At 40.2% G+C, this 27,323-nt stretch overlaps 1 protein-coding gene across 1 annotated transcript in view; it reads left to right on the top strand.

Annotated features, from left to right (window-relative positions):
* The window catches only part of ELOVL6 (ELOVL fatty acid elongase 6), a 69,284-nt gene extending 43,044 nt beyond the window's left edge, over positions 1-26,240 (top strand). Inside the window, exons 2-4 of the mRNA XM_075286786.1 lie at positions 4,394-4,525; positions 13,285-13,436; positions 24,020-26,240. Of these exons, the coding sequence (XP_075142887.1) occupies positions 4,394-4,525; positions 13,285-13,436; positions 24,020-24,444 (709 nt within the window). The 3' untranslated portion in view covers positions 24,445-26,240. The remainder of the gene's footprint in view (positions 1-4,393; positions 4,526-13,284; positions 13,437-24,019) is intronic.
* Positions 26,241-27,323: the final 1,083 nt, after the last annotated feature.

The following is a 27,323-nucleotide window of genomic DNA, read 5'->3' as shown; positions in this document are numbered from 1 at the left end:
CTAAGGCATGCATTTAACAAACCATCCCTATCCTACCAAACATATATAATCCTATCAGGCACAGCCGTATTCATAAATAAATATACAAACCACCAATTTTATCCAAAATTCTGAAAAAGTTTATTGATGAAGAAGTCATTTTTTAAATTATTTTAAAAACAAGAGGCGGATGCAGCCCCCTAATGAACGGGGCAAAATGCGCGTAGGGGCTGCAGGTGTAGTCACAGTGCTTCTATATGTAAGTTTGATGGTATATGTGTGGGGGTAGGAATTTATTTGTATTCCCTGTGTTATTTGTCTGTTATTGAAATGACTTTGGGTGCTGGACCATGGATATTATGTGACTCTCTATGGTGCTATACTTGTTAACACCTATTGAATTGGCCGTCTAATATATGTTTGAATTGATTGGCGTAATAATATTGGTCCTGACTCCAATATGTTTGGGACCCTTGGTTCACATTTGCCTTTGGCAATCGATTTGGATTGCCCACACATATATGTGTAAGGTTTCCTTCACATCTGTGTTGGTATTCTGTTCGGGGGCCCGAACAGAGTACCGAACGCCTTTGCAAACAGTGTGTAGTAAAAAAAAAACAGACCCCATAAACGATAATGGGGTCCGTGTGCTTGCTGCGAGATCTCCACACGGAACATGCGGACATGAAAGTAGATTGTGAAGTACTTTCCTGTCCACGTGTTCTCTGTGGAGATCTCGCGGCAAGCACACGGACCCCGTTATAGTCTATGGGATCTGTGTGCTTTCAATGCACATCGCTTGCAAATGCGTTTATTATTCCGTTTGGAGGGGTCCCCGTGTAGACTCCCCTAAACGGTTTACAAACGCAGACCTTAGTCATATATGTGTGGGGAATATACGATTTATATGTGTATGTGCTCTGACATATATTAATATCCAACCATTGAAATATAATTGGATGTTGTTGCATGGGAAGCACGGTGACCCTGCATCTTGTTTTCTTGTTTTTAAAATATTTTAAAAAATAACTACTTCAGGAATAAACTTTTTCATAATTTTGGATAAAATTGGTGTTTTGTATATTTATTCCTGATAGGTTTATGTATTATATTTGTTAGATGTCTAATAAAGCCTTTAATAGAAACAAATGTTCGTTTTCTAGGAACACATCAGAGAGATAATGGTTTTTCTAATGTTAATTCCTAGTCTGTGGTTCTTGAATCAATTCCATTGCTCAGATCAGGATGTAAATGAGATAGATTATCCAAATGCTGCGGTTTTTCTTTTGGCAGTTTTCCTGTTTTTGAAAACTAACTTTGATAAAAATGCTTAAACACCTTATCAGATTCCTCAGATTTACCATCTTCTCACCCAACCAATCCAATTTATTGTTTCAGTTGTTATGTGAACAAGAGAATATTGCGTATTTTATAATTAGAGGAGTATGCTATGGATATCTGTTATGGACTGTATGTGGAGAAGAATGATTCGTATTTATAATTTTGGACTTTTTATGGTGGGGAAACTATTGAGAGAAAAGTCCGGCAGAGACAAAAATCCTCTGTGCAGATTTAAGACAGCATCTGGGGCGGGAAGAGTCTCATACGAAGACTCCAACGCAGATGTGAACCAGGCGTAAGAGTGTACTATGCGCCGTCTAAAATCTGCACAGGGGACTATTCTTTCTGCTGGTTTTAGTAACCCCATTTTTAGTGGACTGGCTCTATGGACCCAAACAACAGAGAGACGAATGCTAATGTGAAGCTAGCGTCAGTGTGCAAGTCAACAGGGCGTATGAGCAATATTGGCAGGAAAAAAATTACCAGGGCTGTGAAGTCGAAGTCGTATATTGTTTGCTTCATTACTTTCACAAGAATTCAGCCACTTGCTTTTTTGTAACAAAAGGAACATTGCAGCTTATGTCTGACTACGCCATGAGTGAGGAGTTGGAGTTGGCCCATGAGGTGGAGTCAGGATGAGTTCACACAAAGTTTTTTGGTCAGGAAAAATCCGCTCAGTAAAATGTGTGGCGTTTTTTGTCACATTTTATGAGGCGTTTTTTGAATATGGCCAGCCATTATCTTCTTAAAAACGCCTCGCAGTTTTTGGAGGCGGTTTTTGTCAATTCCGTCAAAAACGCATCCAAAAAACACAAGGCGGATTTTCCGCCTCCCATTGACTTGCATTGATTTTTTCAGGCAGAATCCGCCTGAAGAATGGACATGATGATTCTTTTTTCCGCTAGCAGAAAACAATTACAAGCGGATTACATAGGACTGTATGGTGAGGTGTTATTTTGGATGAGGATTTTGAGGTTGATTCCGCCTCAAAATCCTGACAAAAAAACTCCATGTGAACTCAGCCTCAATTGGGCTATGGTCAAAACTTTCTCAATGAAAGTTCACGCAGTTCACTTTTTTAATGGGGATAATGTGCTGCAAAGACACGTACAACCATTAGGTAGAATGGATCACTACAGGGGAGTAAAGTATTAGTTTTGTATTGATTATTGATCTGCGATTAATGATATTTCAGGTTGTCCTAGGAAGCTTTAGCCCTGGTATTTGCAGGATTTTAGCATCTTGCATTATGTTGTGTGGCTTGGTAGCTCCATTACCACTTTTATTAATGAACCGAGAGCACAGCTGTTATCAGTTCAACAAACACCATTATTGGCAGTGTACTTGGCTTCCTCCTATTGCCAAGTGTCTAATCGACTGCATAAGGAAAACTGCCAAGAAACTGACACTGCGAATATTTAGTAAAGAGGCTTAAACTTCACATCTTGACATGTGGGTCATTTCGGCTTCCTTCCAATGACTTATACTGTATCTCAGAGTTTTCTTTGTCCAGCGTATTCTCCAAGAATCTATCTGCTAGTTTATGCTTTAGTTTTTGTGTTGTCCTCACATTCTTCTATGATCCATGTTATCTAGCCATGTTGACCTACTGTATTAAATTATAAATTATGTCATCCAGCCTTCCGTACAAGCACTTTTCACTCAACCAAATAACAATAAATTTAATATTCTTAGAATTCAATTTTCTTAAATTCATTAATCTAGATAATTAATGTTCTGTGAAGGAAATGTTTCCAATATTGATGCTAGTATGTAATATGATCTTTATTGTATGGAATAATGTAAGTCCTAATATGATTGATCTTATTTCAGTTTGCAGTCTTTACTTAATGCATAGTTAAAATACCCTAGTGCCCTCCTGTGGAATCAAGTGTATGAGAATAACCAAAGGTCCCCACTTCTTTTCTGTAAAATGGGCACCAGTTTCCAAACTAGCCTATGTACGCTGTATTTTATTTCTCAGACACTCTCTCCTTCTTTTGTATGGAAGAGTCAAGAGTAAGGGGAGTCTTGGAGTACTGAAGCAGTGTGGAAAAGTCATACCAGAAAGATTACTGTAAATGGGTTAGGCAAAGATATAAAAAAAAAAAAAAACTTACCAGTGCATTCTATGAACATAGAGTAGTGCAGATTTGGAGCATCAGGAGAGGCCGAGGGAAATATTTTGTAGCCCCTGTTGTACTCTGCAAAGCTGGGGAAAACAGGGTACCTATAGATTAGTAATTGAGTATTATCCATCTTATAAGCTGTTTTTTGTTTTGTTTTGTTTTTCCCTTGTAACCCCTTTAAAAGAGAAGGGCACCAGTTATTTTGTCTATGCAGTATGGATTTATTGGAAAAGGTTTATGGTGAACTGGAGTGTTGCTTTATGGTGCAACAAAAATATCTCAAGGAAATACATTGGTTGCAATTTGCAATACATTTTACTGTTCTCTCCTTTCTTTTATAGTTGCTGCACACTTACAATATTTTGCACCAAAAATGTAGATATTCCTAATTTTGATGCAAGTCATTTCGGCCATTCTCCTTTATCTAGACGTGATCACCCATCTGCATGGGCTGCATTTTCAACTGCTGGTCATCCATCTGAATGGAGTTGAGCAGAAATTGTAGACGCAGCCCATGCTCAAAGAGTGGCACTGTTTTTCTGAAAGAAAGTACTATTGGTTTTCTACTCCAGTACAACTATTTAGCCCTTATGCATAATGTGCTACAGATCTACGACACCTGGAGCTTGCACTTAGAGCTCAGTGTCAAATTTATGTCACTGAGATGGTGGAGGGGAATCATCTGTGTTTGACAGAGTCATCTCCAGGCAATGACAAGAATAAGAGACTCTTTATTATCTGATCTGGTTCGTGGTTTAAGATTGCCACTAATATTGGTTTAAGCAATGTCCATCAGGCTGGCTATTGTGATCCCCAGCTAGGGCTTATCATGGACATTTGCTTCTTACTATTTGGAAAAGTGTATTAATATTAATTGTATTTCTTAATTCTCAAAGATGTGACAAGTTAAATATAATGCATTTTATGTTTATTTTCTGTTTCAGGAAGAAGTCCTTTCTATTTTCAGCATTGTATGCTGCCTTTATATTTGGTGGTCGGCACCTAATGAAACAACGAGAGAAGTTTGAGCTAAGGAAACCTCTAGTAGTGTGGTCCCTCAGCCTTGCAGTTTTTAGGTATGACATTTACATAAACTATTATTTTCTCAGTTTTCTGAATATTAGGGAGGGTTTCTGGGATTATAATATTGACATATTAGCAATCCATATCAGATCAGTGGGGGTCTGGCCCAGGATCCCCACTAATCTGCTGTTTCAAGAGACCACAGCATTCAAGTGAGTTATGCGACTTCTCCACTGAGTACCAAGTACAGTAGCGTATATTGCATAGGGACTGTGCTTATCTTTTAAATGGGACTGAGCGAGCTGCAAACAGGGCACGTAACAAATTAACTAACTAACTGCTCTTTCTTACATCAGCTGATCTGTAAGGGTCCACCGATTAGATATTGATGACCTATCATACAGATAAGTCATCATTATTTAACTGCCAGAGATTGACTTCTTGATAATAAGATTTGCTCAAATAGATTATCCATCCTTTCGTAAAAACCAGAAAGCACTGCTGTAAATGTAAACAGCCAAGGCTTAGCATGACCTGCACAATAATACATAGAAGCTTATAATGGCTGTAGCAGCAGCAATGCATCACGGTTTTTCCTCCAGCACTTTTCACTGAAAGTTTGCAATGGTTTCTCTCTGCAAACTTTCTGCTTCAATTATACTTGTAGGAAATCCGCCGGCGTTTCCGTATGAATAATTGACATGCTGATATTTCCAAAACCGCTACAGTTTTGGACATTGCAGCATGTCCACTGCGCATATATATATATTTTTTTTTGCTAGAATCCCATCCACCTTATGGTGACTGTAAACCACGGCGTGGAGCCCTAGCCTTAATGCAAGCCATTGCATTACACTGCATGTAGGCAATAAAATCTCTGCTCTCCTCATCCATGCAACATAACTGTGCTATCAGTCAGCAGACATTGTACACATGCACACAGACAAGAATTTATGACATCTTAATATGCTCCGGAAGTCTCTATTGTTAACACATAGAGTGACATTAACATTAACAGACGCAGATTCAGTCTAAACCAACCATCATCTTTAGATCTGTGCCCAGATCATGTACCCTGAAACCTGGCTAACTGAGTTATCTACCTAACACTATTGTGAAGTGTGCTGAATGCAGCCCAAAGTACCAACTCCTCTCCAAAGCAAAACATGTTGGGCACGTTTAATATTTTAAGATATTGGTCCATTGCTTAGAAAGGAGTTTTAGCATGTGTCTTTTGTGTGGAAGCTTGTATTGCACCATGTAGTAGTCATGAAGCTTGAATCAAAGTGACTTTCTAAGAAAATATATTCACCGTGTGAGTTCTCAGTCACTAAAACCAACCTGAGAGTCTCCTTCTTGTTTTCCCACCAGACATCTGCTGAGCTCTTTAAGTAGTTGGGCTGTAGCTCTTATTCCTACCTCCTATCCTACAAGAAATGACAGTATGCTTACATTTACCAATGCCTTCTTGTAGGATAGCCTATGTTATAGACACATTTTTTGACAATTGTACTGTACTGTAAATATAGTATAGACATCCACTATACCAGGGGAATCTAAATTGAATCTATTCCAATTAAATCTAAATTAGAAACCATCTATATTGAAGCTATACAGTGCCTGGCAAAAATATTCATACCCCTTGAACTTTTGTCACCTTACAATCAGAAACTTAAAGGTATTTCATTGATATTTTAAGTGATAGACAACACTGTAAACCACGGCGATAACAAATAATTGTGATACATACCGTAGTTTTCACAATTTTAATCAAATAAAAATCTGTTAAGTGTAACATTCAGAAGTTTTCATCCCCTTTACCAATACTTTGTAGAGCCACCTTACACTGGGTTCACACCAACGTCTGGTCTCCGTTATGATGTTTCTGTCTTCTGCATATGCGACTCTGTGTCTGTGCAGGAAACGGAAACCTGCAGAATGGAGGCGGGGACGTAGATGTGAACCCGGCCTTACTCTGCAGTTACAGCTACAAGTCTTTTGGGGTTTATCTGTTAGGAGTATTTAGGTTCATTGCTTTCTATTTTTCTTACCTGGGGAGTTTTTGGCTGCGCAGTGTCTGGGGTGGCATCCTGGCGCTGCGGGGTTGTCCTGTCGTGGGTATTGGTGCACACCTTCTGACTTGCACGTGCGCACTGCTGGTAGGCAGCTTTATCTCCTGGTTGATTAGTCTGTCCTCCCATTTGCACCTGGGAGGAGTGGTCTCTACTCTGTATTTAAACCCATGCCTCCCATGGTTCTGTGCTGAGTGTCTCTTTTAGGGAGCATTCACACGGCGTAACGTCCCGCGAGATTTGGCACGTGTACGCCGCGTGACCCTTTGCGTGCCGTACACGCTCCCATTCATTTCGATGGGAGCAGGGAGCGTATGCGCCGCGCTAGTTTGCGGCCATGCATTTATTCACAGCCGCAAACTAGCGCGGCGCATACGCTCCCCGCTCCCATTGAAATGAATGGGAGCGTGTACGGCACGCAAAGGGTCACGCGGCGTACACGTGCCCAGTCTCGCGGGACGTTACGCCATGTGAATGCTCCCTTACAGTGCTAGGCCTTAGCAGGAGGAGTAGGTGGTGATCTGGGATAGAGGAAGTTCCGTGGTTGGTTTTTGGGAGGATTGGGTGAACTAGTTGGTTTGTGTGTTTTCCCTTCTGTGTTCACCAATCCTCCCTCTGTGTATAATTGACTGTGTGAGTGAATTGCCTTATCCTTTGATTTCTACTCAGTTTCCCTGTGTTTGTTTCCTAGTGTAAGGTTCCTTCCCATATTGGTTTGGGGGAATCCTTTCCCACATTTTTCCTGTGTGCTGCTTGTGTTGTTAGTCAGCGCACACCCTTGTCAGTCCCTGTCAGTAGCAGCTTCACTTGTTCGTTAGGGGTGACCCCCTTCTAGTCTCCAGTCCCTAGAGATCTTATAGGGCATTCCTTCTCCCACTTCCCTCTAGGCCTACGGTATCAGTGAGAGAGGAGCTGTCGGGGTCAGGCTTAGCCTGAGAACAGCCGACCCACACCCGTGAGGCAGGGACCGGGATAGCTAGTGGGAGTAGTGCAGGACGAGATTTCCTACTGCTATTCCTTAGCCCCGTTGCAGCTACCTGGACTGACATAACATTATCTCTACCAGCTTTGTGAATCTAGAGACTGAGATTTCCGACCATTCTTCTTTGTAAAATAGCTCAATCAGATTGGATGGAGAACATCTGTGAACAGCAATTTTCACGTCTTGCCACAGATGATCAATGCGATTTAGATCTGGACTGTGACCGGGCCATTCTATCATGAATATTCTTTGATCTAAACCATTCCACTGTAGCTCTGGCTGTATGTTTAGGGTCATTGTCTTGCTGGAAGGTGAATCTCCTTCCCAGTCTCAAGTCTTTTGCGGCCTCCGACAGGTTTTCTTCCAGGATTGGCCTGTATTTAGCTCCATCCATCTTCCCATCAACTCTGACCAACTTCCCTGTTCCTGCTGAAGAAAAGCCTCCCCCCAGACTGATGCTGCCACCACCATGTGTCACAGTGGAGATGGTGTGTTCAGGGTGATGAGCAGTGTTACTTTACCACGATATATAGCAGTTTGCATTTAGGCCAAAAAGTTCAACTTTGGTCTGATCTGAACAGAGCAACTTCCTCCACATGTTTACTGTGACCTCTATATGGCTTGTGGCAAACTGTAAACTGCACTTCTTATATCTTTCTTTCAACAATGGTTTTCTTCTTGCTACTCTTCCTTAACCCCTTAACGCTCTGGTCAGTAATAGTACGTCCTGGCAAGTAGCACGTTCGCGCTCAGGTCAGTACTATTACTGACCAGTAATGGTGCCGGCACAGAAGCTGAGCCTGCGCCATTACACCCGGCACTCGGCTGCATTACACAGCCGAGGGCCTGGACGAGCTGCCCCAGTGAATTGCCGGTCGGAGCTCCGCTCCGATCGGCGGTATTAACCCTCCCGATGCCGTGGACGCATGTCCGCGAGATCGGGAGTGTTTTCGGTCACATCACCCCCCCCCCCCCCGGCACCCCCCGCGGCGAGATCGGAGGGTGCCCTGATGAATTTTATGTAGCCCGGGGTCTGGTTAATGACCCCGGGCTGCTAGGACCCCTGCTTACCTGCTGGATCCTTGCTGTCGTGCCGTCCTGCCCAGAAGTGTGTCTCTGCGTCTGCAGAGACACACTTCCTATATAGCCTGCAATACACGTGTATTGCAGGCTATAGTACTGGACCAGCAATCAGAGTATTGCTGGTTCAAGTACACTAATAGGACAAATAAAAAATGTGAAAAAAGTGTAAAAAATAAATAAATAAAGTGTGTGAAATTAATTAATTAATTAATTAAGCCCCAAAATTCCCTTTTTCTATAGCAAATGAGTTATTAAAAAAAAACACCTAAAAAATAATAAAAATAATGCATATTGGTATCGCCGCGTCCGTAACAACCTGTACCATAAAACTAAAATTATTTCACCTATATGGTAAATGTCGGGAAAAAAACGGAAAAAAAACTCCGGAAATAATGTTTTTTTTGCCATCTCACCTTAAAAAATATGCTATAAAAAGTGATCAAAAAGTCGTATGTACACCAAAATAGTACCAATGAAAAGCACAGGTTGTCTCGCAAAAAATAAGCCCTCAACCAACTCTGTCAATCGAAAAATAAAAATGTTACGCATCTCAGAAGATGGTGATGCAAAAAACATTGATTTATGTCCCCAAATGGGTTTTTGTTCGGCAAAATTACTAATGCATAAAAAAACCTATAAATGAGGTATCGCCGTAACCGTACCGACCCGCAGAATAAAGTTCACATGATACTTATGCTGTACACCATGTGGAAAAACATTTAAAAAGTAAAATGCAATGCCAGAATTGATTGATTTCTTTTTATCCAGCAAAAAAAGAGTTAATAAAAAATAGCCAATAAGCTATAGGCACCCAAAAATGGTGTCATTACAAAATGCATCATATCCTAGAAAAATAAAAGCACTCATATGGCCACATCAACACAAAATAAAAAAAATATAGCTTGAATAATGTGAAGACAAAAAAAACCCAAAATCGCCAAATGCGTCAGAAGGGGAATATATAAGCGGTGCGACCGTATATCAGGGTACAGACCAGTTTTGCAGCTTACAAGAGAAAAAACAATAGAAGAGACCCCCAAAGTGACCCCCCCAATCATAGGAGCTATTTTGACATAGTAGGGAATTTGGTGCTCCCAATGTCCTCCGCACCGCTTACATATTATCTCTTCACCATCCGCTGTGCATTCACGTCTGGGATACTAATACTCACTACACCCCCTGATAAATTCTTTGAGGGGTGCAGTTTCCAAAATGGGGTCACTTTTGGAGGTTTCCCACTATTGTGGTACTTCTAGGGCTCTGTAAATGCAACATGGTATCTAAAAACCATCCTAATGAAATTGCTACCCGAAATCCCTAAAGGTGTTCTTTGATTTCTGAGGACACGTATTGTGTCACGTTGCACAGTAGGGCCACATATGGGATATTTCTACAAACTGCAGAATCACAGAAATAAATATTATGGTATGTTTTGCTGTTAACCCCTTCATTGTTACGGAAAAATGTGGTTTGAAATGGAAAATGTGCATAAAAAAGTGACTTTTGGAAATTTCACCTTCATTTTGAATTAATTCCTGTGGAACACCTAAAGGGTTAATAAAGTTCCTATATACAATTTTGAATAGTTTGAAGACTACCGTTTCAAAAATGGGGTCATTTATGGGTCTTTTCTATTATATAGGCCCCTCAAAGTCACTTCACAACTAAATAGGTCCCTAGAATACAAAATCTTTAAATTTTCTTGAAAATCTGACAATTTGCTACTAAAGTTACAAGCCTTCTAACTTCCTAGAAAAGTAAAAAGACATTGAAGAAACAATGCCAATATAAAGTAGACATATGGGAAATGTTAATTAGGAAGAATTTTGTGTGTTATGATTGTCTGTGTTTTCATGAGAATAACAGAAACTTTCAAAATTGATAATTTTATGAAATTTTCAGTACATTGTCCGTTTTTTAACAAACAAACGCAAAGTATAATGACCAAAATTTACCACCAACATAAACTACAATGTGTCACGAAAAAACAATCTTGGAATCACCTGGATAGGTAAATGCATTATGAAGCTATCCTCACATAAAGTAAAAGAAGTCATATTTGAAAAACAGGGTCTGAGCCTTAAGGCCCAAAGTACCCTGCGTCCTTAAGGGGTTAAAGTACAGATTTGCGGAATACACAACTTATAGTAGTCCTGTGAACGGATTCTCCTACTTGAGCTAGCTATGGAATTCTGCAGCTCCTCCAGAGTGACCATGGGCCTCTTGGCTGCTACTCTGACCAGTGCTTTCCTTGCTCGATTTGTCACTTTAGGTTGACAGTCGTGTCTTGGTAGGTTTACAGTTGTAGAATACATTTTCCACTTTTGGATGATGGATTGAACAGTACTCCTTGGGATGCTCAAAGCTTGGGATGTTTATAGCTTACCTTGTTTTAAACTTCTCCACAATTTCATTTCTGACCTGTCTGGCACGTTCCTTGGTCTTCATGATGCTGTTTGTTCACTAGTGTTCTCTAACAAACCACTGAGACCTTCACAGAACCCGTGTATTTATACTGACCCCTGGTTCACATCGGTAATTCATTCTGGGAGTCTACCTGAATGAAATACCGAACGCATTGGCAAGCCGTGAGCACTGAAAGCACACGGACTCCATAGACCTGAATGGGGTCTGTGTGCTTTCCGTGCAGTCTAAGCACGAGTCATACATGAAGTACTTTTCCCTTCACATTATAGTCTATGGGGTCCATGTGCTTTCAGTGCTCACAGCTTGCCAATGCATTCGGTAGTCCGTTTGGGGGGTGCACATGCGGACTCCCCGAACAGATTACCGAACACAGATGTGAGCTAGGCCTAAGACTAAATTTCACACAGCTAGACTCTATTAATTGACATCTGAAGGCAATTGATTGAACTGGATTTATTTAGGGGTATCAAGGTACAGGGGGCTGAATACTTTTGCACGCCACACTTTTCCAATTTTTATTTGATTAAAATTTGGAAAACCATGTATCATTTTCATACCACTTCACAATTATCTGCTAATTGGTGTTGGTCTATCACTTAAAATATCAGTAACATACATTCAAATTTGTGGTTGTAAGTTTACAACATGTGAAAAAGTTAAAGCGGTGTGAATACTTTTGTAAGCCACTGTAGGCCCAAAGTCTGAGGTTGTACGATTTCCATGCTTGGATAACAATATGCTCCTCCCTGATTTCTGTTAGGCTTGGCCTAGGCTTGGCCTGGTGGATTCAAGTCACGTTGGGTAGGTGCATGTGAATGGTGATTCATCCGAACGTGCAGCCTCAGAGTTTGTGCCTATAACTTGAAATTAGGATATCTCCGTACATAAATGTTTTATTACTTTTTGCAATTTTCTGATAGGTTTCCTCTAAATCTTTACTTCCTCTTAATTTACTAAATCAATAACAGAGGAACAACACTACATAGAGATCTAAGAAAAGATTATGCAGAGTTATTTTATTAACCATTGTATGGTTTAGGCCACTTGTAGTGAAATCCAGAATGAAATACTGCAAAAAAAACGTACAAAAAGCAAGCAGGAAACTTAGCCGTATACACTTTAGTATAAGCCGACCTGAATATAAGCCGAGGCCCCAAGTTGTACTACAAAAAAACTGGGAAAACTTATTGACTCTAGTATAAGCCGGGGAAGGGGATGCAGCAGCTACTAGAATTAAAATGGCCGGAGTTTTTGGGTGCAGGATATGCTATGCTGAATATAGGGTATCTGCAGTGCTCCTATTAACCCCTTCCCGACGGAATAGGAGCACTGTAGATACCCTAGATTCAGTAGACCGGGCATTTTCGGACACAACGATACCTAATGTAATTTTCTACTTTTATATGTATTCTAGGGAAAGGAGTGATTTAGAACTTTTATTTATTTGAAACGCAGCTTTTTTTTGTTGTTGCAGATTTTGTCGCATTTTTTCAAGCCAAATCCAGAAATGGATTGAGCAAAAGGGAGAAGTATAATAACTTTCTATATATCTTGCATTCTTGGCTTTGGCTCAAAAAATTGCAACAGAATCTACAACAAAAAAAGCTGCATTTCTGCAACGTGGGGCCTTAGGGCCCATTCACACGGAGTAAACACCTGTGTATTTTGGCAACATACACGTGCAAAAATAAGACTCCCATTGACTTCAATGACATTTTACACATGTATTTTGATGTGTATTTTGACGTGTATTTTTACACGTGTAAAAAATGTCATTGAAGTCAATGGGAGTCTTATTTTTACACATGTATTTTTTACACGTGTATTTTGCCAAAATACACGCGCGTTTACTCCGTGTGAACGGGCCCTGAGTCTTAAAGTTGTTTCACCCCCTTTTATTTATGACCGTTTTAGATGGTTCAGGGACGACGTAAACGTGGCTTGAACTCAAAAACTGTCAAGGTGTTTTTCTAACAAATGCAATGTGTGAACCTAAAACATATTTTGGATGGAGTGTTACAATTTAACTTGCCGGTATTTTATTGTTAAATTTCTTTAAAATATATAACGCTGTCTTTCATATAGACATTGTACACAAATGTCGGAGCCACTGAAATATTTGTGACAATTAATGCTAGTGACTAGTTTCATGTATGATGTCGAATTCTATGGCGCTCTTATTCCGGAAGTCTTGTAGGATATCTTTTGATGCAAATGGTGTAATTTTTTTTTCTTTTTCCCTCTTCAGTATATTTGGTGCTGTACGGACAGGTGCTTACATGTTGTACATTTTGATGACCAAAGGACTTAAGCAATCAGTTTGTGACCAGAGTTTCTATTATGGACCAGTCAGCAAATTCTGGGCCTACGCATTTGTACTCAGTAAAGCTCCAGAGTTGGGTAAGAAATGTTAATTCTTTTCATTTTCACTAATTCCTAAGGGGAGGTTCTACACAATATTTTTAGTTCCTCTATTCTGTTTGTTTCCTTTTTGGAAAAAATGAAGTTGATGCTTTTATTCTGCATTGAAATCTTACGGTTTTTCCAAAATTCTGAAATAGTGCAACGTGCAACACCGTTCTGCCCATGTGACCATAGATTTTTTTGCCCTAGTACTTATTGCTCTTTTTCCTGACAATGATGGAAGTCAAGTAAAAATAGCCACAAGATAAACATTTGGGATTTACTTCAGACATTTGTGTGGCTAGTTTTGTCTGATCACACATTAATATACATGAAAAGGATCACAGAAATCTATTTATTTCATGGCTAGCCAAGTTCAGAGGAGCGGAAGTCGTCTTTGTCAAAAGTTCTAAGTTTCTGTATGCTATGCATATGCACAGTGTTTGTCTACATTAGATTACAATATATCTATATTTTTCTGATCTATACATTAGATTGGGGGCTAATGTTGTTTCTTCAACTTCTAGCATATGCTGGGATAAAAGTCTTCTTTTGATGTACAGTCCTATGAAAAAGTTTGGGCACCCCAATTAATCTTAATCATTTTTAGTTCTAAATATTTTGGTGTTTGCAACAGCCATTTCAGTTTGATATATCTAATAACTGATGGACACAGTAATATTTCAGGATTGAAATGAGGTTTATTGTACTAACAGAAAATGTGCAATATGCATTAAACCAAAATTTGACCGGTGCAAAAATATGGGCACCTCAACAGAAAAGTGACATTAATATTTAGTAGATCCTCCTTTTGCAAAGATAACAGCCTCTAGTCGCTTCCTGTAGCATTTAATCAGTTCCTGGATCCTGGATGAAGGTATTTTGGACCATTTCTTTCTACAAAACAATTCAAGTTCAGTTAAGTTTGATGGTCGCCGAACATGGACAGCCCACTCTCAAATGATCTGAAAACAAAGATTGTTCAACATAGTTGTTCAGGGGAAGGATACAAAACGTTGTCTCAGAGATTTAACCTGTCAGTTTCCACTGTGAGGAACATAGTAAGGAAATGGAAGACCCCAGGGACAGTTCTTGTTAAGCCCAGAAGTGGCAGGCCAAGAAAAATATCAGAAAGGCAGAGAAGAAGAATAGTGAGAACAGTCAAGGACAATCCACAGACCACCTCCAAAGAGCTGCAGCATCATCTTGCTGCAGATGGTGTCACTGTGCATCGGTCAGCAATACAGCGCACTTTGCACAAGGAGAAGCTGTATGGGAGAGTGATGAGAAAGAAGCCGTTTCTGCACGTACGCCACAAATAGAGTTGCCTGAGGTATGAAAAAGCACATTTGGACAAGGCAGCTTCATTTTGGAAACAAAAATTGAGTTGTTTGGTTATAAAAAAAGGCGTTATGCATGGCGTCCAAAAAGAAACAGCATTCCAAGAAAAACACATGCTACCCACTGTAAAATTTGGTGGAGGTTCCATCATGCTTTGGGGCTGTGTGGCCAATGCCGGCATCGGGAATCTTGTTAAAGTTGAGAGTCGCATGGATTCCACTCAGTATCAGCAGATTCTTGAGAATAATGTTCAAGAATCAGTGATGAAGTTGAAGTTACACCGGGGATGGATATTTCAGCAAGACAATGATCCAAAACACCGCTCCAAATCCTCAGGCATTCATGCAGAGGAACAATTGCAATGTTCTGGAATGGCCATCCCAGTCCCCAGACCTGAATATCATTGAACATCTGTGGGATGATTTGAAGCGGGCTGTCCATGCTCGGCGACCATCTAACTTAACTGAACTTGAATTGTTTGTCCAAAATACCTTTATCCAGGATCCAGGAACTGATTAAAAGCTACAGGAAGCGACTAGAGGCTGTTATCTTTGCAAAAGGAGGATCTACTAAATATTAATGTCACTTTTCTGTTGAGGTGCCCATACTTTTGCACCGGTCAAATTTTGGTTTAATGCATATTGCACATTTTCTGTTAGTACAATAAACCTCATTTCAATCCTGAAATATTACTGTGTCCATCAGTTATTAGATATATCAAACTGAAATGGCTGTTATAAACACCAAAATATTTAGAACTAAAAATGATTAAGATTAATAGGGGTGCCCAAACTTTTTCATAGGACTGTATATTGCAACACAGATAGCCCAAGGTTTCTATAGCATCCAACCAAGTCTGTGGAGTGCTAAAAGTAATGCTTACACGATATGTATTGCCAGTAACTTGGAATACATAAGATTGTAGTAATAGAATACTTAATCTGTTGCATAATAACATTCACCGGGTCTGACGTCCTCTGACTACAAGTAAAATCTATACATTTACAGTTACTTTTCTAACAGACTGGAAATGGAATAAGCAGCACATGCATGTCCTGTAAAGCTTGCTCATCTTCCAGTAACCAGACTATTAGTCTTCCTGATCTTTAAGTCAGTACTACAGTTAGTGTGAATAAGCTCAATGTAATGCAATGCTTTTCCTAATCTACCTTGTGCAGATCCATTTCCCTTTGGTCCAGTATATAACAAATGTTGTATGCCTTTTGAACTGTGTAGTGCCTGACAACTGCCATAGGCTGTCACAAGAACACTTAGAGGTTGTATTATGTCCGGCATAATGCTGACAAATCATAGTCTGTTCTTTTATAAGCTGTAAATGACTTAATCTCTGCTTAAACCTTCGACTGTCTATCTACCTTGGGTCAGATCATACACAACAATGTCATAGCTATACATGGTGTAATGTAATAAGTGGTTTTTTTTTTCATATAGCAAAGCTTTGTGTTATTTTACGTAGGGGTAGTGACAGAATAGTGTTGTCTGGACTGTTGTCTGGCTTATTATACCTACACACTTTTATATTCTCTGAAAGTTTGCCATACATTGCAGTGGATGGTAACAGTCTGTGCTTCAGGCAAAAAAAAAATAGTTTATGTAGGATACCTTGGGCTCAAGTCTAAAAACTAGTGAGTGGGGAATTTAAAGGGAACTTGTCACCCTAAAATTTTATGCAGTGTAATCTTAAAGGATGATACAGAGCAGGATAAACTGAGTAAATTGATACATTGTTTCTTGAGAAAAGATTCAGATTTATCCATTGAAAGCGCTGCTGAAAGAAGACAAGGGGGGTGTTCTACTAGTGATTGACATCTTCCCTTCAGCGCATACACAGATAGCTGTCAATCACTGGGTAAAAATAGTCCAAATGCAACATATGCCCTAGGAGGAGGAGTCACTGGTGGAGAAGGACCTGGGTGCACTTGTAGATCATAGACTAAACAACAGCATGCAATGTCAATCAGCTGCTTCTAAAGCCAGAAGGATATTGTATGTAGGGATGTGATATTATTACGGCGAGGTTCGCCTAGTGGTTTTGTTTGGACCGATCACGTCCAAAGTGAAATTACTACTATATTCTGGGGTCTCTTCAGACTCTGGAGTATGATAAGTGGAGGCTCCTGGGAGGTGATCAAACAAAATTTGAAAAATAACACAAAAACTGTATTAATCACCTTTGCTGGGCCCTGACATAACTCGCTGATGTTGGTCGCTTCTGCCTGATGTCAGGAACATTGGTCAGAAGACCAGTGGAGAAAGTTGTGCCAGAACCCAGGAGATGTGAGTTACACTGATCCTCCACTTATTATACTCAGGTGTCTGAAAAGACCCTGGTATATAATAGCAGTGTAGATTTGGACATGTTTGGTCCAAACTAAACTGCAGGTGGAACCTCATGAAGTAATAAAAACAAATAACTGACGTCAACAAAACCACTTTATAAGTCATTGGTGCCATGCCTTCTGGAATATGCAGTTCAGTTCTGCGTAACAGTTCATAGAATGGATGTACTAGAGTTGGAATAGGTACAACGGAGGGCCACAAAACTGATAAGGGGCATGAAAGACCTCAGACATGAGGAGAGAATAAAGGAGGTAAATTTCTTTAATTTTGAGAAGAGATGTTTAAAGAGGACCTTTCATCAGATTGGGCACAGGCAGTTCCATATACTGCTGGAAAGCCGACAGTGCGCTGAATTCACTGTACTGTTCCCCGGGTAAAGCACTATGAGTCCCGGTACCGTAGGGCTTTACAGTCAGAAGGGCGTTTCTGCCAGTCAGTCAGGAACGTCCTTCTCCACAGCAGCGCCTATCGCACTGTACAGTGTGAGCGGGGAGGAACGCCCCCTCCCTCTGCTCACAGTGTTCGTCCATAGACGAGTATTATCAGGAGTGACTGACTGTCAGGAATGCCCTTCTGACTATAAAGCGCTACGGTACTGGGGCCGATAGCTCTTTACCCAGGGCACAGATCAGGAAAGCCGATAGTGCGCTGAATTCAGCGCACTGTCGGCTTTCCAGCAGTATATGGAACTGCCTGTGCCCAATCTGATGAAGGGTCCACTTTAAGAGGAGATATGATAAACCTGTATACAGTAAATATTTATATAAATGGCCCATACAACAAATATGGGGAAAAGCTGTTCTCCGTCTAGAGGGGGAAAAAAATTAGGTCAGGGCCCCACAAGCCATAAACGCCACAGAAAAAATCGTAGTTTTTACAGGCAGAGCAAAGTGGGTGGGATTTTAGCTAATCTTATGCCAACTTTACGTTAAAAACCGCGTGACAGACACGCCACAACTTCCAAAACCGGTGCTGTTTCGGACACCATCATTTCAATTATACACACGTGGACAAAATTGTAGGTACCCTTCATTTAATGAAAGAAAAACCCACAATGGTCACAGAAATGGCCTGAAAGGAGTTTTTTGGCCCCTAGTGCATTATTCACAATTCATTCCACAGAATATATCAAGAGTATATGATCTGTAGGGATCTGCCACCTGGACCTCAGAACAGTCTTCTTGAATTTGGATTCAAGTAGCAATTTGAGTAGGAGTTGCATCCCCGCTTGCTGTCCACTGCTGGAGCAGCTGATCTGTACGGGGCCTGGGTATCAGATAGTGATCAGCATGAAACTTGCACTAGAGGCCAAAAAACCTTTTAACCCCTTAGTGACCAGCCTATTTTGGACCTTAATGACCAAGCCAAATTTTGGAAATTTGCCCTGTGTCACTTTATCAGTGAATAATTCTGTAACAGTATAGCGCATCCAAGCGATTCTGATATTGTTTTTTCGTGACATGTTGTACTTTACTGAGAAGGTAAAATTAGACTGATATAACTTGCGTAAATCTATTTAAAAACTCGCAAATGCTGAAAATTTTGAAAATTTTTCAATGTTTTCCATTTTTAGCTGCGATATCTCACATATACACAATAATACAGGGCAAAAAAGTTAGTAGTTATATACTTCCAAATGTCCCTTTTGTGTTTCAAGCATATTTGAAATAATTTTAGCATATTTGAGTAACTTAGACAATTTACAAGTTTATCAAGTTTATAAGCAAATTTTGGAAATTTTGAGTTTGTCATTTTTTCCTGTACCAAGCTCTGTTTGCAGACAGGAATTGGTGGAATAATGACAGAACCTCCCATTAAATGACCCAATTTGGAAAACTAGACCCCTTCAGGTATTCTTTGAGGGGTTTAGTGAGTATTTTGATCAAATAAATATTGTTTTGCAAGAATTATTATAAATGATGAAAAAAATGACATTTTCATTTTCTTCAAATATATGTCATTTTAAAGCCAGTTTTTTTGCACACAACACATCAAAAAGAAGAAACACACCCCAAAATATATCACCCCACTTCTCCCGTGTTAAAATATGTCCATTTTGTGGCCTTAGTCCTATGTACGCACATATAGTAGGGCCTAAGAGGTAAGGAGGGCCAATTGGATTTCAAAACACAAATTTTGCTTGCAGATATTTTAGGCCCATTGCACATTCAAACAAGATTTGAGTTACCAAAGCAATTGAAAACCCCCATAAATGACCCCATTTTATAAACTAGACCCCTTAGGGTATTCATTGAGGGGTATAGAGAGTACTTTGACCCCATAAGTTTTGAGAAAATTTGCGTCAAACAAAAAAAAAATCATATTTTTTACACAAGTGTCATTTTATAGGCAGTTTTTTTGCACATAACACATGAAAATGAAGAAAAACACCCCAAAATAGATGACCCCATTTCTCCTGTGTTCAAAAATGTACACTTTGTGGCCTTAATCCTATGTACGGACGCACGGTAGGGCCCAAAAAGAAGGGAGCACCAACTGGATTTCAAGACACAATTTTTGCTTCTAAATGTTTCAGGCCCATTGCGCATTCAAACAAGATTTGAGTTACCAAAATAATTGAAAACCCCCATAAATGACACCATTTTATAAACTAGACCCCTTGAGGTATTCATTGAGGGGTATAGTGAGTATTTTGACCCCATAGGTTTTAAAAGAATTTGCATCAAACAAAAAATTCTCATATTTTTTACACAAAAGAGTCATTTTAAAGGCAGTTTTTTTGCACACAAGGCATGAAAATTAAGAAAAACACCCCAAAATAGATGGCCCCATTTCTCCCGTGTTCAAAAATGTACACTTTGTGGCCTTAATCCTATGTACGGATGCACGGCAGGGCCCAAAAAGAAGGGAGCACCAACTGGATTTCAAGACACAAATTTTGCTTGCAGATATTTCAGGCCCATTGCACATTCAAACAAGATTTGAGTTACCAAAACAATTGAAAACCCCCATAAATGACCCCATTTTATAAACTAGACCCCTTAAGGTATTCATTGAGGGGTATAGTGAGCATTTTGACCCTATAGCCGTTTCACAGATTTTACTAACCTTGGGATGTGTAGGTTAAAAATTACTAAAATGTCCCTTTATCCCCAAAGTTTTCATTTTCACAAGGGGTTAAAAGAGAAAATGCCCCCCACAGTTTGTTACACAATTTCTCCTGAACACGGCAATATCCCATATGTGGCCATAATCTGCTGTATGGGGACATGGTGGGGCTTAGAATGGGAAGAGCGCTATTTGGCTTTTGGAGGGCAGATATTGCTGGAATAGTTTTCAGGTGCCATGTCGTATCTGCAGAGCCCCTAAAGTACCAATACAATGGAAAGTCCTCAGATGTGACCCCATTTTAAAAACTACACCCATCAAGGAATGTATCAAGGGGTATTATCATTTTGAGCCTAAAAATGCTTCCCAAAAATTAATGTACAGAATGAAAATTGAAATTTTTAAAGAAATCTGCCATCTCGGTGCCCAATACGTTGCACCCACTTTGTGTTGTCAGAGACCTGCACTCCTAAAACTATTAAGGGGCCATCCCGAGGGGCAGAAAATTATATATGTGGGTGTAAACTGCTGCTTGGGCACACAGCAGGGAGCAGAAGGGAAGGAGCACTGCGCTTTTTAGCTATTGGGATACAGAGTTAGAGGGACTTTTGGGGCGCCATGTTGTTTTTTCAGAGCCCTGGAGGTGACAGTAAACTGGAATTCGCCAAGAAGTGACCCTATTTTGTAGGGGAAATTTTAGGGTCTCGGCAAATATGACATGGTGTCCAAACACCAACAATCTAAATCTGCACTCCAAAAGCACATAGCGCTCCTTCACATCTGCGCCCTGCTGTGTACCCAAATGGCGGTGTATGCCCACATGTATGACACTGGTGTACCCTGGATAACGGACTTAATGCCATGTGTGGGTAGAATCAGCTGTTTGGGTACAGCCGGGCACAGAAGGGAAGGAGCGCTATTTTGGTTTTTGGCGCACAGTTTGGTTTTTGGACGTCACTTTTGCAAAGCCCCTGAATTGCCAATAAAGTGGAATCCGCAGACATGTCACGCCATTTTGGACACTACCCCACTGATGGGATTTATCAAGTGGTGTAGCGAGAATTTTTAACCCTTGAGTGTTGCATTTATTTGGTTTCCAGAAATGAAATTGCGGCTGATAATGAGAAGTTAAAAATGAAGTTTTCCAGAGATTCGCCATTTCAGTATCTGATATGTTGTGCCCGACTTATGTCAGCAGAGACACTCCAAACACTGTTAAGCGGGTATCCCAGGCACAACAGCTTTTAGAGCGTTCATCTCTGATACAAGGCGGGCACAACATATTATGCACTGAAATGACGGATTCCTGGAAAAATGGTCATTTTCACCTTTCACAATCAGCCGCGTATTCATTTATGGATAATAAGTTATAGCAACATTTGGGGGTTAAAATGCTGTCTACCCCTGGATGAATCCTTCAGGGGTGTAGTTTCCAAAATAAGGTCTCATATCAGGGGATTCCACTTTACTGGCGCTTCAGCTCTGCAAAAGTGTCATGGCATCCAAAAACCAAACCGTCTGTGCTCCAAAAACCCAATAACCGTTCTTCCCTTCTGTGTCCGGCTGTGCCCTAATATCAGTATATACCCACATATGACATTACGTACGTTATCCTGGGTACACCAGTGTCATACATGTGTCATACATGGGGCATAATCTGCAGTTGGGGTACACAGCAGGGCGCAGAAGGGAAGGAGCGCGATGCGGCTTTTGGAGCACAGATTCAGATGTTTGGTATCTGGACGCCATGTCATGTTTGTAGAGCCTGTAAGGTACCAGAAAAGTGGATTCCCCAAAGGAGTGACCCCATTTTGAAAACTGCACCCCTCAAAGAATTTATCAGGGGGTGTAGTGAGTATTAGTATCCCAGACGTGACTGCACAGCGGATGGCAAAGAGGGAATATATAAGCTGTGCGGAGGACATTGGGGACACCAAATTCCCTACTATGTCCCAGTAGCTCCTATGATTGGGGGAGTCAAACTGGGGGTCACTTTGGGGGTCACTTCTGGTGTCTGTTCCCTCACAAGCTGTAAATCTGGGGAGTCCCCTGATATTCGCTCGCACAGCTTATATATTCCCTTCCTGCCGCAGCCAGTTGTGTTCTAATGATTTTGGCGATTTTGGGGTTGTTTGTCTTCACATTACTAGATGCTATATTTTCTTTATTTTTCTGGTGACATGGCCATATAAGGGCTTGTTGTTTGCGGGATGAGATGCATTTTGTAATGACACCATTTTTGGGTGCCTACAACTTATTGAATACATTTTATTAACTCTTTTTTTGCTGGATTTTCTAAAGAAAAATCAATTCTGGCATTGCATTCTACCTTTTAAATTTTTCGCCATGCAGCGTACAGTATAAGTAACATGTGTCCTTTATTCTGCGGGTCGGTACGGTTACAGCGATACCTCATTTATGTTATTTTTTAATGCGATACTAATTCTGTAGAATAAAAACACATTTAGGGACATAAATCAATGTTTTTTGTATCACCATCTTCTGAGAGGCGCAACATTTTTATTTTTTGGTTGACAGTGTTGGTTGAGGGCTTATTTTTTGCGGGACAATGTGCGCTTTTTATTGGTACTGTTGTGCGGTGATTATGACTTTTTGATCACTTTTTATAGCATATTTTGTAAGGTGAGATGGCGAAAAATCACTACTTCCGGCGGGTTTTTTCCGGGGTTTTTTTCCGACGATCACCGTATGCATTAAATATTGTTGCAGTTTTATTGTTCAGATTGTTATGGACGCGACGATACCAAATATGCATTGTTTTTATTAACTTTTAGGGGTTTTTTTTAATATAATTCATTTTCTATAGAAAAAAAGGGAATTTTGGGGCTTTATAAGTTTATTCATTTTTATCAGACACTTTATTTATTTTTCACTTTTTTTCTCTTACTTTTTCATGTGTCCCTTTAGGACACTTGGATTAGTGATGCTTTGATAAAAGCATCACTAATTCTCTATTAGACGCTGCAGGACACAGCTGTCAGTGTCTTGCAGCGTCTAGAGGAAGTCAGACGCAGGGGCTGCCTGCGTCTGACTTCCTCTGACCCCGGGCAGGATCAACCAGGTATTGGGGGTCTTTAGCAGTCTGGGGTCACTGGCCAGACCCCAGACTGCATGTTTTGTATATCGGCACCCTCCGATCTCGCCGCGGGGGGTGCCGATACCGCCGGCACTGTCACGGAACCGCTTCAGTTCCGTGATCATGTTTGATCACGGAACTGAAGGGGTTAAAACCCCCCGATCGGAGACCCCTCCGATGGGGGGTTATGGAATGGGGTCTTAGCTGTTAAATACAGCTAAAATCCCATCCAATTATGTCGGCACTTACAGGGAATCCTTCCCTGACTGCCCGACGTAGTTTTCCTATAGGGCAGTCAGGAAGGACCTGCAAGTGCCGACGTAGATTCCCTATGGGCCGGTCGTTAAGGGGTTAAGGCTGAGGACCCACGTTGTGGAAACACTGCTTTTTTTTTCTTTTTTTTTTGCTGCAAATTTTGCATTTTTTTTAAATCCCAAGTTAAGAGTGGTTACAAAAGGAATGGGAAATATATTGGAAGAATTTCAGCAACATCTGCAACAAAAAAAGCTGCATTTGCACAATATGGGACTTTAATGCAAAAAGCTACCAAAATATGATTTTTGGTTATTTCATGTTTCGTTGAATTTATTTCTTCTTCTTGAAACTTTTTTTTACAAGTATTTATGGTTGATACATGTCTGGAAAATATTAAAATCCACTTGTAATGTTTATATGCTAATATTCTACCTCTCGCATTTCTGTTTTTTTCCAGGAGATACCATTTTCATTATCCTTAGAAAACAGAAGCTCATTTTTCTTCATTGGTATCACCATATAACAGTATTACTTTATTCATGGTACTCATACAAGGACATGGTAGCTGGCGGAGGTTGGTTTATGACCATGAACTATGGAGTGCATGCAGTAATGTATTCATACTACGCCTTGCGCGCAGCTGGCTTTAGGGTATCACGAAAATTTGCCATGCTGATCACGTTATCCCAGATTACTCAAATGCTCATCGGCTGCGTGGTGAATTATCTGGTCTTCTCATGGATGCAGCAAGGACAGTGTCCATCCCACGTACAAAACATTGTGTGGTCCTCCATCATGTACCTCAGCTACTTTGTGCTCTTCTGTCACTTCTTCTTTGAAGCATATATCACCAAAACCAGGAAAGCTGCCAAGGCTGACTAAACGTGGAACCTAATGCCAAGTCATACCTCAGGGTCATCAAAAATTAAAGAAAAAAAAAAACACAAACAAAAAAGAATTGGGCGTAAGCAAATAATTTAAAGGCACAAAGAAAACCATATCTCGAGCACTTAGATCCTAGAGACAAATAATCTATTAAAATTCTATTTAATAATTGTCTTAAAAATGAAGGTGATCTGTGCATCCTGCACTACAGGTATTTCAAGGAACCATGGAAAATTCACTGGTCTGTACAGGTCATATGGGAGAAATACTATGTTTTCCATTATAACCTCTGTTTTTACTACTGCCCAAAACTAGTTATCCACGTGACGTGGTATTTATTTCAAGGATACGGGAGGGTGAGCAAGAGGCTGTGTAATGTAGAATAGACTGTGTTTTTCCAGTTAAGGATTAATATATTGGTTTTAATGTTATAAAGTGGACGAGTTCAAAGAAATCTGAACATTAAATTGAACACTTAGGATGCTTGCCCAATGTTGTGTATCGTGTGCAGCTGCAGTTCTTATTAATATGCAAACAAACCACTTGCCCAAGATGGTTGCTACAGTATTAATACTAGACTCTTAATTGTTGTACATATCCGCTAGATCTTGCGTCTGGCGATATTGACATCGGACTTGTACAGCTGCTATGTATTGACAGCTGGCATGAAGAGTACGCATATCAAAGCCTCATTCGTCTCCGTGGAACTACCTGTGGAGTAAATAACAAATGTCTGGTAGGAGGGATGGAAAGAAAATCTGCTTACAAAGGTCATTCGAACGTTCCACTCTGCGTGACGTGGTAAAAGCCTGGTTTATACATGGGTATGTCTAAAGCCGAAATCAGTCGTGTTTTCTATTTGTCTGAACTGTCAGATTACTACTGCAGGGCTGTGTGCGTGAGTTCGGTAACACTGTGCTTTTGTATTTGCTTATGAAGCAGTACAGAAATGATTAAAGTGCCCTCTTCTGGTACACATAGAGAATACCACACACAACATCTTTGCTACAAGCTAATGTTTTTTTAATTAAACCCTCAAAGGGGAATAACAAATCCTTTTAACAATCTTAAACCGTATTCCAAGGGACTTGTCTTACCTTCAGTCTCTGGTATTTTTCTATGTCCACGTGCGTTGAAAGCAGGCCAACATGCAAAGGGTACCAGTATACCCGGGTATGAAACTGAGAGCTCATGTTGTTGTAAAGCCATATTCTTCAGATCATAAAGTGTTCTGTCTGTTATTATGAAGTCCAGAGAAGCCAAATATGTGTACAATTTCCTAGTATTTCAAGGAAGCACTTAATGTAACTTGATGTTAAATGTTTTAATGTAGTCTTAATTGTATTAGATAGTTTAATATATTAGCAAATTAGAAAAGGAGGGTTAGAGGCTGCAGTCATGCATCAGAGTACAGTATGTTATACTGTAACTGCAAACCTGTAGGAAACATGCAGTCGTCATTGTACTACCCTGTGGTATATAGAAGCACATTTCCTAGCTACTTCAAACACATCTTTCATTTCCAGAAGTGCAACACAAGGGATTTTTATTTGATTTGATATTTTTTATTTAGCTTTAATGGTGCTGCCATCCATGCTGCTTTTTTTTTTTTTTTTTTTTTTAAATAACAGTTTCCTAGTAGAAATGGCAGAGGAGAGGTAGTGTCTCATTTAGGGGAAATAAATTAAGGACGTAATGTTATGATGCATTTTGTCTGAACGGTTATACAAAAAGAAGAGGAGAACTTAAAGTTCACTATTGTAACAAACAATAAAGTTTACATTTATGTTAAAGCATTTGTGAGTGTTTTATATGCTTCAGAAATTATTTCTCATTCGCACTTCTTCACTTTTGTATCTGTTATAGAACTTGTAAACCCACTAATTAAAGGGATTCTATCATTGGATACCCTTTTTTTCTGACTAACACATAGGAATAGCCTTAAGAAAGGCTATTCTTCTCCTACCTTTAGAGGTCTTCTCCACACCACCGTTCGGTAGAAATCCCGGTTTTCTTCAGTATGCAAATGAGTTCTCTCGCAGCACTGGGGGCGGTTCCCAATGCTGCAAGAGAAATCTCCAGCACCGCCTCCATCTTCTTCTGGAATGCCCTCTCCCTGCATCTTCTTCCGTCCTGAGTCTCAATCTTCTTGGTATGCGCAGTCGGCTTTGCCATCGAGCCTCGGGCAGAGCCGACTGCGCATGCCCACAGCCACAAGAAAATGGCCACTTACACAGCTTACTGTGTAAGCGGCCACAAGAGCTGGCTGTGCATGCCTAGAAGATTGAAACCCAGGACGTGTTAGTCAGAAAAAAAGGGTATCCCTTTGAAAGATATGTATACATTTTGTATCACACTAGCGCATCTAAAGTAATTGAAGCAACTTTGCAAGGGGGAAAATTTATCAAGACAATTTCTACACTGGTCTTAATAGTTTCTGCTAGAAAAAGCAGTCAAAGGCCAGGCCCCTATGTTACGTAAATAGTCTCTATCAAATCCCATCCACACATTGAGGGAAAATACAGGCAGCAGACACATGATTTCCAAAACTGTTGCGGTTTTGGAAATTGCAGAAACTCAATTATGCCTACAGAAATGCTGGCGGTTTCCCTATGGGCGTAATTGAAGCAGAGAGTCCGCAGAGGCAGCCTCTGCAGGCTTTCTGTGAAAAGTATTGCAGGAAAAACCGCATAGCGTTGCCGTCGTGGTTTTTCCCACAGCACTTTTTTGCTGCGGCCCGCTACATGGGCCCTTAGCAAAAAGTGTTATGTTCCTCAAATTGATATCAACAAAAATATCAGGTCTTCCCAAAAAAATAAAGCCCACACACAATTCTGTTGACTAAAGAATAATTTAAGTTATGGGTCTTGGAAAGT

Source organism: Leptodactylus fuscus, chromosome 1 (genome assembly GCF_031893055.1).
Source record: "Leptodactylus fuscus isolate aLepFus1 chromosome 1, aLepFus1.hap2, whole genome shotgun sequence".
Lineage (NCBI taxonomy): Eukaryota > Metazoa > Chordata > Amphibia > Anura > Leptodactylidae > Leptodactylus > Leptodactylus fuscus.
This window is presented reverse-complemented; position numbering and strand designations above follow the sequence as displayed.